Source organism: Nasonia vitripennis, chromosome 1, assembly GCF_009193385.2.
Source record: "Nasonia vitripennis strain AsymCx chromosome 1, Nvit_psr_1.1, whole genome shotgun sequence".
NCBI lineage: Eukaryota > Metazoa > Arthropoda > Insecta > Hymenoptera > Pteromalidae > Nasonia > Nasonia vitripennis.
Window position 1 is genome coordinate 31,466,773 of NC_045757.1, and position 16,523 is coordinate 31,483,295.

General features: G+C 44.8%; 1 protein-coding gene across 6 annotated transcripts in view; it reads left to right on the top strand.

The window, feature by feature from the left end:
* The window catches only part of LOC100116528 (glutamate receptor 1), a 332,198-nt gene that overhangs the window by 163,566 nt on the left and 152,109 nt on the right, over positions 1–16,523 (top strand). Inside the window, exon 1 of one of the 6 annotated variants that reach the window (XM_031921249.2) lies at positions 298–5,742. The exons of the other annotated variants lie outside the window; for them this stretch is intronic. Coding sequence (XP_031777109.1) covers positions 1,893–5,742 — 3,850 coding nt within the window. The 5' untranslated portion in view covers positions 298–1,892. Of the gene's footprint in view, positions 1–297; positions 5,743–16,523 lie in introns of those variants that run through there. 6 annotated transcript variants of the gene reach the window in all.

Genomic DNA, 16,523 nt, shown 5'->3' on the forward strand with positions numbered 1-16,523 from the left:
TCTCCACCCAGCTGGCCATCTCGTCGTGAAGGATGTCCAGGATTGTGATTAAGATAAGTTTTTGTTTCAATTCTCTCGCCTCTATTAATCATATACTTGCATTCGTTTGAGTTTTCCGCAAGCGTTTTTTCGAATAGTTATCCGATTATTATATTTTGTTTTCCGGAATCGTTTTCTCCACGGTTTCGGAAATTTATTAGGACGTTGCGTTGCTTCGTTATTCGAAAATAACGATTCGCAATTAGTTATCTTTTCTTGGTCAATTTAATTGAATTTTATAAAGTTTTTTTTTTTTTTTTTTTATTTTTTATTGCCTTGTATCATCCTTTCACTTCGTTATAATTTAAATTTTTTATAATAATTAATCAAGTTCTTGAATTTATTCCTTTGCTTGGACTAGAGTAACTTCAGTAAATTAAAATCATTTTGTGTAATCTAAAGGCCAAGCAATTTTTTTCGTATAACTAGCTTTTTACGTTATTTAAAAGTTTATTTTCCTTTTTTGGTTACATTCATATTTTTCAACAATGTCTCTCACTGCTGACCAAAGCAAGCGTGTTGCATACATTCAACAAAAATATAAGTCACTCGAATCTCAAATAACGAGAGTCGAAACTTATGTCAAGGGTGCCAACCCAGAGGCAACCAATGCGAAGTTAAGGTTGGATATTTTGTCTTCATTACACAAGGAGTACATGAAGTACAATGATGAACTTTCCCAGTTAGATCCCGACAATCCTTCGATAGGTTCGTTTCCCGATCTCTCTGATCGTTATTTTGAGGTTGGCGCTGCTGTTGAGAAACTTCAACGGAGTGTTGATCCGCCAATCCCAATTGCGAATTCCACTCTGAATGCGAGTACAATCGTTCTCGCGGAGCATCAGGCTCTTCCCAAAATTCCTCAGGTATCACTGCCTATGTTTGACGGTAATCGTGAAACTTGGTCCCATTTCAAGAGCAAATTCACCACGCTCGTTCATACTCGTACGGACATATCGGATGCCGTGAAGGCCGGTCAGTTGTTTTCTCTGCTCACAGGAGCGGCTTTAGCAAAGGTGTCCCATTACGATCCGTGTGAAGCCGATTATCAGAAGGCTTGGACCAGTCTTCTCAGTTTTTACGATCAAAAGCGTATCGTCGCAAATCAACATTTAGATGCTCTGTTAGATCTTCCTCGCTTGCAGAAGGCGTGCGATGAGGATTTGTCATCTTTGGTGGACAACGTTCGCCAACGTCTCAATATTCTTGAGCGCTTGGGAAGAGCGCCTAGCGAAGATTTAGTTGTTAGGATAATAGAGAGGTGTCTACCTCCTGCAGTTTCTAGTAGATGGCAAGATAGACTAGAACCCAATGCTTTCCCTAAGTTGGACGATCTTCTCAAGTTTATTGACAATACAGTGTTCAAACTGCAATCTCTGCATGGCACTTTTTCGACTGCTCCCAATAGCAGAAAACGTTCTGGGGAAGCCGTTCCGCAATCGCATTCTAAGAACCCGAAACAGAACGCTCGTTCTCTGGTCACTTCTGGAGTGTCTTCAACTTCTCAAGCTTCTCAAATCACTTGTCCAAAATGCAAGGGCGAACACAATTTATTCAGATGTGTTGATTTTGAGAAGCTGTCCGTTTCAGAACGATGGAAATTCGTAAACAGCAATAAGGTGTGCCGCAATTGTCTCGGAAAACATCCTTTTCCATGCAAGAGTGAACACCGTTGCAAGAAGTGTTCGAAGGCTCATCACACAAAACTCCACAATGATAAGGGTTCTGGATCGCAGTCGTCGAAGGCGCCAGAGGCGTCAAAGACTTCTGAATCTTCAACTAAAGAGGTTCCTAATTCTTCGAATCCTCAATCATGACTCCATGGATACACATATACTTCTGTTGCTTTTCCCATGGACTCTCAATTGATGACAACTGCTGTTGTCAAGATTCAAGATTTTCGAGGAAATTTTATCGTGGCACGTGCTCTGCTTGATACCTGTTCCAACGTAAATCTAGTTTCAGAAAAATTTGCTAAAAAATTAAATTTAATAGAACATTCTTGCCTCGTTAACATAGGAGCAGTTGACCAACTGTGCACTGTTTCAAAGAGTCAAATTTCAACTACTTTGCAATCGAGTTATAACAAATTTCAAGCTAATTTACACCTTTTGCTAGTTCCGAATATCGCAGAAGCCGTGCCTAACGAAGCTTTTCCTCGCGATCGTTTTGACATCCCGAAACATATTCAACTCGCCGATCCTCAGTTTCATTTGCCTAAACCCATCGATCTGCTCCTTGCTTCTAAAACTACTTTGTCCACCTTTGCGGTAGGACAGATTAAATTGCGTAACGAGGAAACTCGATCGGAGATCATCCTACAAAAAACTAGGTTAGGATGGTTAGTAGCTGGAGGTGTAGACCCGCTTACTTCTTCAAAACAAGCTTCATGTAACATCGTTAAAGTGGACAAACTTCTCGAACGTTTTTGGCAAATCGAAGAATTTCCTAATGAACCCGTAAGATCTCGGGAAGAAATAGCTTGCGAAGAGCATTACGTCGCTCACACCACTCGTGACCCTGTCTCCGGTCGATACACGGTTCGCTTACCCTTTAAGGACAACAAGTTTGAGTTAGGTAGTTCTCGATCACAGGCCCTTCGTCGTTATTATTCTCTTGAACGAAGGTTCGAGAAAGATCCTAAGTTAAAGGCTGACTATTACAAAGTTATGGAAGAATACATCACTTTAGGTCATATGACTCCTAATGACGACACCGAAGACGGCTGTTATCTGCCTCATCATGTTGTGGTCAAGGAGTCCAGCGAAACCACGCAGTATAGGGTTGTTTTCGATGCTTCCTCTAAAACTTCGACAGGCATTTCGCTTAATGATATTCTCCTTGTGGGTCCCACTATTCAAAACACCATCTTCGAGCAAGTTTTACGTTTTCGTAGCCATCTATTCGTTGTAACAGCGGACATCGAAAAGATGTACCGTCAAATTCTTGTCCATCCAGAAGATCGAAAATTCCAAAAGGTACTTTGGCCTGATCCAAAAACAGGAAAATTGAGAACTTGGGCATTAAATACCGTCACTTTTGGCATGGCTGCTGCCCCTTTCTTAGCAATACGCACAATTCATCAACTCGCTCACGATGAAGCGAAGGATTTTCCTCGAGCTAGCAAATTGCTTATTCGCGACTTTTACGTCGACGACTTTGTATCCGGAGCGGATTCGTTCGAGGAGATTTTAGCCATTCGTGACGAAATGATTGCGTTGCTGCGTCGAGGCGGTTTTCTGATTCGAAAATGGGCATCGAACCATCGATCTATTTTGGACAAAATAGATTCAGGAGTTTTCGAGTTGGATCACATGGTCAAAGAGACTCCAATCCAGAAAACGCTGGGAATCATTTGGGATTCCGAGAATGACCAATTAAAATATACAGTTGTAAAAATGGATAACGAGACTACTGTGACCAAGCGAAGGCTCCTATCAGAGATATCCAAGATCTTTGATCCTCTTGGATTGTTAGGACCAATTATCTTGTATGCTAAGGTATTAATGCAAGACTGTTGGAAATCTAAGGTAAATTGGGATGAATCTCTTTCTCAGGATGTCTATACCAAATGGCATTCGTTTTCTATTCAGTTGCCTCTTCTTACGGAATTCTCAATTCCTCGCACGATTTTGATTGCGAATCCCATTAGGAGCGAGCTTCATGGATTTTGCGATGCTTGTATTTCTGGATACGGAGCATGTCTATTTGTCAAATCATCTGACGCTCTTGGACATGTCTCTATTCGATTGCTTTGCAGTAAATCTAGAGTGGCTTCTCTGAAGGGACTTACCATTCCTAAGCTAGAACTCAGCGCGGCTGTAGTTCTTCGAAAGCTCCTTTCTGAGTCTAAATCTCAACTCCATTTTTCCATTGATCAGATCTACCTTTGGTCCGATTCAACCATCGTTCTCTTTTGGTTAAAGAAATCTCCTCACGTATTGCAAACTTTCGAGGCTAATCGGGTATCGTACATCCAATCGTTACCAGACATCGTGCATTGGCGACATGTTAAGTCTGAAGACAATCCAGCTGACTCACTTTCCAGAGGCCAATTACCATCTGAATTTCTAGCTAATTCTTTGTGGAATTCTGGTCCTGATTGGTTACGTCTTCCCGAAGGAGAATGGCCTGAATCATCCACTCCTTGCTCATCGGTAACTCTAGGTCTCAAAAGGGCTGGTTGTTTTCTTACCAAGCCTGCATACAGCGAAATCTATTTGCGTTTCTCGAGTTTTGAACGATTTGTGAGGGTTGTTGCTTTTATTCTGCGTTGGAAACGAATCAGATCTCAAAAGAAACCAGAACGGTTGTTCCCAGAGATCTCCGAATCGAAGGATAGGATTTCCAAGATTCTCCAGTTGATCCGACCATTGGAGGTCTCTGAATTATTAAATTCAGAAGATCAAATCATATTCATGGTTCAATCCGAAAATTTTTCAATTGAAATTCGTCAATTGAAAAAATTTCCCAATCTCAAAACTTGGTTAGGCAGTTTACATCCTTTTATCAAAGACGACAAGTTACTTCGGGTAGGGGGTCGTTTGAAATTGTCGGATCTTCCATACAATCAAAAACATCCAGTTTTACTTCCTAGTAAACATCCGGTTACAGATATGATTATCCGCCAGGTTCATCGTGTCAATCTCCACGCTGGAATTCAATCCACTCTTTCTTCCATCAGATCGAAGTATTGGATTCTCAATGGAAAAAACCAAGTGCGGAATGTTGTTAGACATTGTGTGGAGTGTATTCGTCAACGGCCAACAATCGTTCATGCTCAAATGGCCGATCTACCCAAGACTCGAATAAATGAATCGCCAGCTTTCTCTCATGTAGGAGTAGATTTCTTTGGTCCAATCTTAATCAAAGAAAAAAAGGATCGAAATAGGTCGTTCATCAAAACCTATGGCTGCGTTTTTGTGTGTCTAGCTTGTAAGGCCGTACATATCGAACTGGCGACCGATCTTTCCTCTGAAGGTTTCATGGCTGCCTTTGATCGGTTCATCAGCCGCAGAGGAGTCCCCGAACATGTTTATTCGGACAATGGCACTAATTTCGTTGGGGCTAGTAACGAACTTCGTGAAGTTTATGATCTTTTTGAAACTCCAGAATTTCGAAAGACAATAGGCACTTATGCCATTGCCAAACGGATAGAGTGGCATTTCAATCCACCTCTGTCTCCTCATTTCGGAGGTATTTGGGAAGCAGCTGTCAAAAGCTTCAAACACCATCTTAAGCGTGTTCTCAAGGATCAGAAACTCACTTACGAACAGATTAACACTCTTCTCATCCAAATTGAGGCAATCCTCAATTCTCGTCCTCTCTGTTCGCTTTCTACTGACCCCAACGATCCTGTGTCCATTACTCCTGCTCATCTATTAGTAGGACGTCCATTCAATGTCTTACCAGAAAAATCTGTCTTTTCAGTTCCAGGAAATCGACTCTCGACGTACAAATTCCTTACCAAAATGCGCCAGGACTTCTGGAATAAATGGCATAAGGAGTACCTGCATGAATTGCAAACCCGCCAAAAATGGCATGACTCTACTGCGGAACTCATCGTTGGATCGGTGGTGATTCTAATGGACGATATCACCTATTGTTCAAGATGGCCACTGGGTGTGATCGTCGAGGTACATCCTGGGAGTGACGGCATCGCTCGAGTAGCTTCTGTCAAAACTTCAACCGGCATCTACAAGCGTAACATCACCCGTTTGTGTATTCTTCCCACGACTTAGATTAACAAATTGTTATGACCGTTAGCGACCGCATCGGAACCTCACCATTAGCGTCGTTTTGTAATGCCGATTTTTGCCACAGATGTGCGCGATTTGGCTTGCCATAAATGAGTTGAGCCACGTCGTATTCTGTGTAGCACCTTATATACCTGGCCCGCGAGAAGTAGATCCGGAATTTCTACTGCCAGAAGCTCAGGAGTCAAGCGCGAAGCTTGGCTTTTGCGACGCGATGCTTAATACGGAAAATTCGGGTATTAGGTTTCAAGATGGTTGAGGTTCCCTCTAGTTATTAAGTAGTATTTTATCTTCATAGGTTTAAGCTATCTCTTGTAAATATTGTTCATTAGGATAATCATCTGTGATCAACAGATCAGTCACTCCAAAGGAAACTGATCTTTTACTTGTCTAGTCTGTTCCTTGTCAAGTAAAATCAAGATTAGCGTTAAAATGTAAGTTTAACGTTTGTAAATATGTTATTGTTCGTCGATATAATTAGTTATAAACTTCATGTTGCGATTAATTAAGCGTTGCTTGTATCTTTTTTGAACTCTATTTGCGTCATCTCGTAAAATTATAACTCCGATTCTGCAATCTTCCCCGGGAGTATGTTGCGTCGCAACACGGCTCACGAGGTGGTGGCAGCACCTGCCGGGCGCTTCGTTCTTGCGCGCGCATTCGCGCCACGTTTTTTGCCATCTTCCCGTGCGGGTGCATGCCGGTCAGTCAGTCGACAGCCATTCCAACGAGCGGAAGTCTTCCTCGTTGTTGACTTTGCTTTACGCGATTACGATTATAAAGTTCAAACTAATATCGCGAGTTTAATATTCAATTAAATCGCATTTTATTCATAACCGACCCACGAGCGGTTTGCCTTTGTTGTGGCCTAGCGACGTATATACGGGACCCCACGAGTCGCGTGTTGCGTTCATCAACCGACCCACGTTCGGTTTTCTTTTCTTTTGTCAAACTGTGACAGCAACAATAAAATTGAACAGTCGTGTGTGCATGTGAATGTGTGATTTGCGTGTACCGCGTGTTGCGTGCGCGCTCAACGGCGTTTTTCTTTGTGTCGACTTCACTCGCAGTTTTGTATTCTTAATCAACGTTTGTTTTTCTTGTGTTCTTCTTAATAAATTGGGTTTTTTATGTCTGCGGACTTTTTCCCATAAAAAGTGTTATTTTATTTAATTTCCTTCAAAAATATTAAAATCAGTGAAAATCTTAAAATCAGTAATAATTAAATCATTCGAATCTCAATATAGCTAAAAACTTAATTCGGTCTTGTCTGCTCTCAAGGCAAACAAAGACTTCGCGAAATAACTTCTTTTTTTTGATGTTGAATTTATTTTGCAATCTCTTCACGATATACTCATCCGACGCTATATGCGTGGCATATTAAACTCCGAGCAGATCGGATCCCCCTCTGAAAGTCAACTCATCATCGGCCGAGCGCTGACCGAACCATTAAGTCGCCTCTTAAATCCGGTCTTATTTTTTATCCTCTTCTACCCTCAATAGACTCCCAAGCTTCACTGATCCGTTTATATACCGACAATCACGCTGCCTATACTCTCCTACTGTATACGCAGCGATGAAATTTCTTTCCCGAGAATTCCAAGACTCGTCTAGGCGCGCGTGTATGTGTGTGTGTATGTATAGGGTGTACAGCTATAGGTATAATATGCTCTATCTTCTCGAGTATCTAGTTAGTGACTGCGCGAGCTCGCTAAATAAAGCTATCTCTCCTGCATCTTTGGGTGCAGCGAGCGTATATATGTATATATACGTATATACACACTTGCACACGGCGTTTGATTCAATATCGCGGCTGGCTTGCGCGAGGATTTATGTACACTATGTGTGTATACGTGTGAGGAAGAAAATTGCTTTTCAGCTGTAGCTGGACCCACGCGCGTCCTTTCCGATTTGCAGTGTATATTGCAACGTTTTGGCTGGATATTAAAAAAAAAATTTTATATTTCTTCGCGGTGTGGAGAAGGCGGAGCTTTGAACAATATATTGTTGTTTAACAAAGAATTATTCATAATACACTACGCTACATAGCTTAATTACTCACAATGGAATCTTGTATTAAATAATTGAAAGAATTTTTAAGCTTGTTATCCGTATCTCTTACAGAGACCTAACCCGCCCACGCAATGACGATCCCAAAAAATATCGGGGGGTGAGATTCTCACCCAAACGGCGCAAAAGCCTCCATTGCACCCTTATTAAACACCATTTAAGAAGCCGGCACCCTCGGCCAAGTCGACCAGCGCCTCGGGTCTCCTTACGAAATAACGCGAGTCATTCCGCGAGTCGTAGTAGTACAGTCCGCCGCTCTTCTTTTATACCTTATCCGACTTTCGCCGCCTTCGCTCTGGCCGTTAGCTCTGCTACGCAGCCTTCCACCTTCATTTACTTCGGCTTTCAAAGACCGACGCTGTACACGCCCAACGACGGCCTGCGGGCTGCCACTATGGGATTTGCCATTTCTTCGAGGCGCCTTTTAGCGGAACTGGCTGTAATCAAAGTTATGCCTTCGAGTATCGAATTACTCATTGCGGCTTGGTTGAATTGACGCGCTCGCGGTTATTATTTTAATTTGAGGAGCTCATCACGGGTTGACTTTTTAATAATTTTCGTGCGCGGCTTTGATTAAAATAAAATATTTTAGTTTTTTCAAAATATAATAATCATACAGCAATATATTCAAATAAGTGTATAGCTCCAGCTACTCCGACATTCTTTGTATGCGCTTAGTAATTACAGAGTAATTACGTTAAACAGAACTGAAGACAGAGTCCGTAATCCAAAGATCGAGGATGAGCTACTGCGTCGCGTGCTGTAGCTGTATACATGTATATAAGGCGTCGCTGCTGCGCTACCGTCTTCTCCTTTAATCTCCTCGCGCGTCTGACAGGTCCATTGAAAAAGTCCTTCCCCCGGCCGCATCAGAAAGAAAAGCCGGGAACGTTCGCTCGCGCGGGTTAATTAATTTTGCAGTTAATTAATTTCGTCCAGTGCGCGCAGCTGTGCGCTATAAGTATATATGTACATAAGAGAGTGAAAGAGAGAGAGAGAGATAGGGGGGGAGAAGAAAAACAATGCGAGAAGCGAAAGCCAGGGCGAGAATGGAAAGTGAGGCTGACTTGAGTTTATTGCCTTACTTTATTAGCTTGTTCTTAAAGATAGAATTACGAAAAGGCGGCCGAGTCCTCATCCTCTTTCTACACTTGTCTATGCACTATGTACATCGTGGAGACGCAGAGAGTTAGAAAGAGAAGCTTTTCCACCGGCCCAGAAGGCATTTTTGCTTTATTATGAATCTTAATTAACTTTAATTACGAGTGTCTGAGTGCGAGAGACGGAGGCATGTAAAAATGAGAGCGTCTCGGAGTGCGTGCAGTGTATATAATTATGCAAGGGACGAGGGGCTGTGCGATTTTTTGCTGTACGATAACGAATGGATGTAAATAATGCACGAGAATAAATTATTGCAAAAGCTCGTATACGTTAATTTTTATCATCTTATTTGTGGCTGCTCACCGGAGCAGTGACGCGCTCGGAGTTCGCGCCTCTAATAAAAAATGACTAAATTTATTTAAACTATAAAAAAATGAAATCAAGCTAAAATCGATTAGACTGAAAATAATAAAGGGATAAAAACTTATACAATTAAAACGCAAACTAAAATAAAAACTCGTAAGTATTTAATTAGAAAATGCAAAAACTATATTTTTACAAAAACTACAAGATGAAGCTCTCAGTTCCGTATCGCGATTCAGACTGACCCCGCAGAGCACACAGGGCGACGCTCGCCCCCGCAAAGTCCCCAAAACTCGAATTCCTCTTCCCGGGTCTCGTCCGCCGGTTTGAATCGCCAGATGTCGATGCATCTAAATCTCGAAATTTTCCCTCCGCGAAAAGCTATAAAAAATCGGACCCAACCCCTGCGCCATGCGCAGCGCTGGGCCGTAAACGCCGCGCCGCGAACAAAGACCCTCTCTTCCCGAACGCGCACGTGCTCCGCAGTCGTAGCCGTCTTCACATTACGTCTTTGCTCTGTTCCTGCATTCACTCAGGCTTTTGCCCGCGACGCAGGAAAAAACTCTTGAGAGAAAAACCTACGCCAGTAACAGAGCGCATATATAAAAAATATCTTAGCCTAAACGCATGCCAACTCATTGTCAACCATAAATCTAACAATAACTGAAACTTCTATCCGCACGCCAGCTCGACCGAAGCGCAGAACAACGACTCCATGCTTTCACTTCATGGCAGTCGATCCGGACAACATGCTCCCAACAAGATTCGCTTGTTTTATCTTAATCACGTCCGCGCAGGAAAATCTCGGCTTTTCCTCGCCCCGCGGTCTCTCCAATTACCGGGTGTATCCACCAGAGGGAGAGAAAAATACTCAAGTATTCAAGTGGCCACACATACCACGAGGCCTACGCGACATTTTGCATGACGCGCTGGAACACTTGACCGCCGATCTTTGATCTCACTACGATCCACGCCCGTACGTCGGGAACATTATTATAACCATAATCAATGATCGTCGTCCTTGTCATACTGTCATCATAGCGCGTGATTTGAAATTCAGATTCCTAGAATATAAAAGATAAAGTTCTAGCTCTCCGATATAGATGCATGGACGGAAGAGATCAACATTACGACGTCTCGCGACATCGTCAAATCCGAATCGACGTCCCCCTCGGCGTTGCATTGAAAATTCTATCCCCTCAAATCCAGGCCACACACACACATACATCCCGGAATTAAAGCGCTCGCAATCAATATTTATGAACTGATAAAAATCCTCGCCGTAAAATCAGAAGCGCCGCAAAACAGCCTCTCGCTTTGAACGACTGCAGCTCGACTACTCCCTCTCTCTCTCTCTCTCTCTCTCTCTCTCTCTCTCTCTCTCTCTCTCGTGTCTCGCGCTCGGCTGGCTGTCCCCTTTCAGAAAATTTCCACGTTTTATGGCGAAGCATTCATTCGGGGGAACAAGCGTATAATGCAAGTGCTTCGCTCGCTGTATCACTGCAGCATCGACATCGATATAAAAGAGGCGTCGAAAATCGCCCGACACACACACGCGCGCGCGCTTTCGCGTTTTACTGCTGCTCCTTATTTAGGAATCTTTCCCTCTCTTTCGTTCGTCTCTCCTTCGTCACTCGTTCCGCTACTGCTGGTTTTTCAGTTGTGCACGCGAGTGCGCCCAGCCGCGAGTCTTTGTCATTATTGCTCCTTTTATTTTTGCCATTACGCGCGCGCGCAAGAGTGGATACGCGCGAGCGAGCGCGTTATCGTCTTCCTCCGCTATACTGAGCGCGCGGCGCGATGTCAGTGCCATTGTTATCGCGCTCGTAGGGTGCAGTTTGGATGGCGCGACGTCGAAGCCGGCCGGGCCAACTAGCGCATCTCTCTTTCTGCTGCCGTCTCGCTATTCTCTGGTTTTCTATTTTGCTATACTGAGCCGCATTGCTTTCTTCGCCTCTCGCTGCTCTTCCTTCTTATGTCAGCGGGTGATTATACTTTGGGATCCTTGTATGCGCTTACTTTACGAGCAAGAAGCGACGCGTTTTGGAGGAGGAAAGTTTTTCTGGGGATCTTTTGATGCGCTATCGGTTTTTCTTTGCGATCAATAATTTTTGTAGGGGAAAATTAATTTAGTTGGCTAAATCGAAAATCAATTTTTTTTCCTCGACTTTGGAATAGTTCAAGAAATTTTAAAATCCACACACTTACACGAATATTTTCTTAAAATACACCAACATAACTCCGAATACCTCAAGTATATTTATAACGCGGAATACCTTATATTATAGCTTAAATATCAAGCAGTAATGTTTTACAAGTTTGCAGTAAAGCAAGAAAAACATGTGCGCATGATCGTCGCGTTTGGAAACAAAATAAAAACGTGGCGCCGATAAAGGTTCGATCCACAATTGGCGATAGCTCGGGCGCGATATTGTGCATTACAAAGGGCCCAGTTGCCGCCACGTGTGCTGAGGTATAAATCGCGAAGGGGACGAATATCCAGTGTAAAAAGCCAAGAGCTAAATTGGGCGTGTTCGACACGGCAGCTCTGAAAAGCAAAGGGGATATAGGAAAGGACAACGAGAAGAAGAGGAAAAAATCAAAGGTATTATTTTCCGGCTGCTTTGTCCGACACGCCGCCGGCAATCCGCATAACCCGATGCTCACGTACACATATACAGCTCTCTCTCTCTCTCTCTCTCTCTCTCTTGCTTTTAACCTATTGTGCTAAGTCAGCTGCGGCACATGTAAGGGATGTATTTCTGCTCTGTATTATTACGGGAGAATTTGTTTCTTTTTTTGAAACAAAAAATAACGCAAACGAGCTTCAATGGCGATGATGTATTTGCGAGGCGCACACTGCACACGCACGCGTGTCGAAGAGGTTATACTGCATTTTTATTTTGATATATGGTTATGATCGTACGAGTTTATCTGATACTCGAACAAAGAGGTATACTTGCAACGCATAAACTTCATTCGAACATAACAAAGCCATTAAGTGGATCTATCACAGATATAGAGGTATACATGTACGAGAGCTGCCTATACACGTATACGCAGGTCAATGGCCTGCAGACATTCAATAAGCTTCTTACGTAGAAATCTCCTATATACGATAACAAGAGACGTGCGTGCGGTGATCAAGGCAGAGAGGTCGATCCTACCACACCTCGATATTTAATTTCCTGGCTTGCTGGTCGATATCCGTCTCTCTTCGGTATCCTCCGTAGGCTCTAGATTGAGTTAGACAAATAAGATAACGGAAGCAGGATGAAAAGGAAGCTCGAGATACGTGAGAGGCAAAAAGAGACGAATAAAGCTCGGTACGAAAGAAAGAGAGTCGCATGAGACGAGGCAAAGTGTCTGTTTGACGGAGCTGGCTCACTCTCCCTTTTATTCCGGCTACTTCATATCTTCCCTTTGCCATCCCTGGCTGTTCTGGCGCCTAGTATGGAGACACGAGATGGGCGCCGACATAATTTTTTTAAGATAGTGCGCAGCAGCTTTCTCTCTCTCCTTGTGTGTCTTTATTTCCCATACAGATGATTGCGTTCCGGAAGACTCCACTGCCAATTTCATCCGCAGTACAGGGAGTCTCCACCTGTACACGTCGAACCAGGGTACAATCAAAGAATCATCGTGTGTCGGGCGTCGCCGCTTTTCTCCTATTCGTCGCTCCACTGTGTTTTCTTATTCGCCAGACTCTTTGCGGCGATGTATAAGCGCTGTTACTGCTGTCTGTTTCTCGCTATCTCGTTCTTTTTCAGCGTCGATTATCGTTAGAAAGGCGGAGAGAGAGAGAGAGAGAGAGAGAGAGAGAGAGAGTGAGAGAGAGAGTGAGAGAGAGAGAGTGAGAGAGAGAGTGAGAGAGAGATGGGGGGATAGAGAAAAATCCCCGGGAGAGAGCTCGCGGGAAAAGGCTCTCGCGCCTTAGTATGCCTGTGAGAGAACACGCCGCCATCAAGATGTTAATGACATCGCCTCTGAGGTCTCTTTATTTTGCCCGACGCTGGAGCGCTTTGTGCTTTTGAGAAACAGAGAGAGAGAGAGAGAGAGAGAGAGAGAGAGAGAGAGAGAGAGAGAGAGAGAGAAGGTTGAAGTATGCGCGCGAGAGGCTTTATTTGGAATTAGAGCGCGCTCCGCGAATTTTCGAATGCGCGCGCGCGAGAGAGAAAGAGAGAGTGATCGCCTAGGAGCGAAAATCACTCACCTTCTATCTTGGATCTTTATACCTTGTATGTTCTTAGACGACATTGGGAAGTGCGAGAGGGGGCAGGTTCAGAAGAAATTATTCTTTGTCTCACGCACGCTGCGGGGAAACGAAGCCGAGGGATTCTCTCAAATGAGAAAGCTGCTGCAGTTTCTTGAAGATTATTGCTGAAAGATCTTATATTTATACCTAGTATAGAGTCGATAGAGTAATTGGTGATCGACAACTTTGATAAATGTTCGATGATATAGTATTCCTAATCCGCGATTTTCGGAGTAATAAACAAAAAGCCCGCCACCTCGTATCCCGGAAGCAAAAGCCCATAGCTTACCTCGTCAATAGTCTTCGTTAGCCTCTTACAAAAGCCAAGATCCCGGAGTGTTCACGGGAGCATTCATCTGGCTCGCGTCTAGCTTCTTTTTTCCTCTCACTTCCTTGTCCGAGAGTCGGCGTCGGGACGACATGCGGGTGGCCACCGTTGGCTCCGACGACACGGAAAAGCCATTCTTCCGACGGAAATGGCCGCCAGACTCGAGGAATCCACGCGAACAAGCCGACGACGCGGCCGCTGAAAGGACGCGACGACGAGCGAGTGGAAAGATTTCTTCGTATGGGAAGAGGCGGACACCCGCATTGATTTCACCGCAGCTGTTGCGCGAGCCGATGGGGTTGTTCTGGATAAAGGCAAGGTTTTGTGCAATAAATGAGTAAACTAGAGTAAATGGTTTAAAATGATTATATTGAATCGCGTGCTATTTCGCAAAAAATTATCATTCGACTGCGAGCCCGCTGGCTGCCTAACGCATGTCGAATTCGCATTGTTCGGCCGAGCTGTACTTGAAAGCCAATTTCTTACCCTTGTCGGTTTCCAGGGCATCCTCGCAGTCGGCAAACGCAAGCCGCCGTCAAGCTCTAGCGCAGGTCCCGCTGACGACACCGACCTGTTGTCCTGGACGTCCTGCTCCTCGTCCTCCCTGTCGCTGCTGTCCTGCTGCCTCTCCTCGTCTTGTTGTCGGGTGGCAGGTCCTGGATGATCGGCGACAGCTGTCTCGGAGGCGGCTGCTGGTTTCTGACGGTGGCTGCTCTCGCTGGCTTCTCGGCAGGTTTCCTCGGCTGCTTGGCTTCCTGGCGTGGCTTTTTAGCCGGCGGCTGAATCGCGCACAAAGTGTCCTGATTCGCAGCCTTTCTTGCCGTTCTAGTCGTTCTTTTTGACGACATGATTTTGTTCACTGTTTTTTTTTTGTCGAAATTGTTTTCAGACTGAATCAAGCGAATTTAACGCGCACAAATCACTTTATCCGATCACGGCAAAATCCCGAAATAATTTGTCCCGGGTTTCGGTACCAAAAATTGTTCTGGATAAAGGCGAGGTTTTGTGCAATAAATGAGTAAAATAGAGTAAATGGTTTAAAATGATTATATTGAATCAACGGAAGGTTACAACGTCGAATGCTTATTAGTCGCGACAATGGATCTCGGTCAAGGGGCACGAGATGACTGACTCATGTCGATCATTCTCTCGCTCGATCGCGCGCTTATCGCTAAATCGCATCGCCGAACGTGCGCTCGCCGGCGAGCGCCGAAGGAGCCCGAAGATGAACGAGCGCGTGAACTCGCACTATACTAATTATGGCATTTACTTTTAAATGTACGCGTATGCGTACCCAAGGCGCCTCCCACGGCTTTGTCAGCGTGGCCTGCAGCCACGGGTCGACCCGTCGGTCTCCCGCGCAGAGGTGACCTTCAGTAACGCGGAGCAAGCTCCTGGTGAGGTCGGTGACAGTCTGAGGGTGGTCAGACCACCCCCAATTGAATAACCTGACAGCCATGGATCGCACTGCCGATCCATGCAATGCCGACTCAGCCGCGGAGAAACGCCCGCTACTTTCATTCACCGCTCTCGGTATCTTCGATCTACTTCGCGCGATTCTATCCGGAACAGGGGTCGTGATTAATTTCGATATCTTGTCTGACCCGGTCCGGTCGTTTCTACTGCGAAAGTGTTCCAAAACCCAATCACAACAGCGTTAAAACAGTTCATCAACTGCAGTTACGCGCTATTATTGCACTCTCGGAACAACGCGTCGTCGCAAGCATCTCGCGAGATCCGCAATATAAACAATTAACCGAGGCGAGCATTAACTATTACTAATCTAACCTCATAATGTCCAAAGTAATCCCGCAACTTGGCTACTCCGGGAGAGCTTTCGCCGTCCCCGTAAACCGTATAGCATCGCGGGCCGCTCTCCAGTATTCATCATCAAACTCCCGTATCCCTATAGCGGCTACCACGGAGAAACCTCTTTCTCCCTCCCAGCGCAGCGCCGGCAGTATATATATGGGAGTAGCGAAGGGAGCTCGAAATAAGCGACAAGGATCGCGGCAGCGGCAAAGACGACCGCAAGTCGAGGCAATATAAGCCGCTTCCTCGCTCTCGGAGAGAAACCGAGCGGCGAGAGCCCCGAGAGACCGCGCCGCAAGCCATCGACGTTATTGCGAAACGCTCTCGCTCGCTCGAGCCTGTTGCCTAGCCATATTCTCGATACCTCACTGTGTGCTACTGCGTGTCTGCTTATATATAGCTGTGCTGCTCGGAGATAAAGACGAAGCGAGCGTTGCAATACAACGGCTAAGGGGATCTTCTTTCTCGTGCGTGTTTCTCCTGTCTATTTCTTCTCGGTAGAGTCACTTATAGCTCTCTGTTTTCGGTTTGATAAGCCCCAAGCGCGCCGCTGATGGAAATTTTAAAAACAAATCCCGAGGTGCCAAGGACTATAGGCTCGCTTTTATTGCCTCCGACACACGCGGAAGGTATGCAATTAAACTTGACTGCCTCGTATTTTTTCGCTTCTCTCTTCTCCTTTGTGCTGCGCTAGTGTATTTTTTTGCGACGTCCCTTCTGCTGGCGCCGCTCGCGAATGTGATTTTTGCGGCTGAATATGCATGAGCGGATGCCGTGCGCGGCGATTCGCTGTTATTTA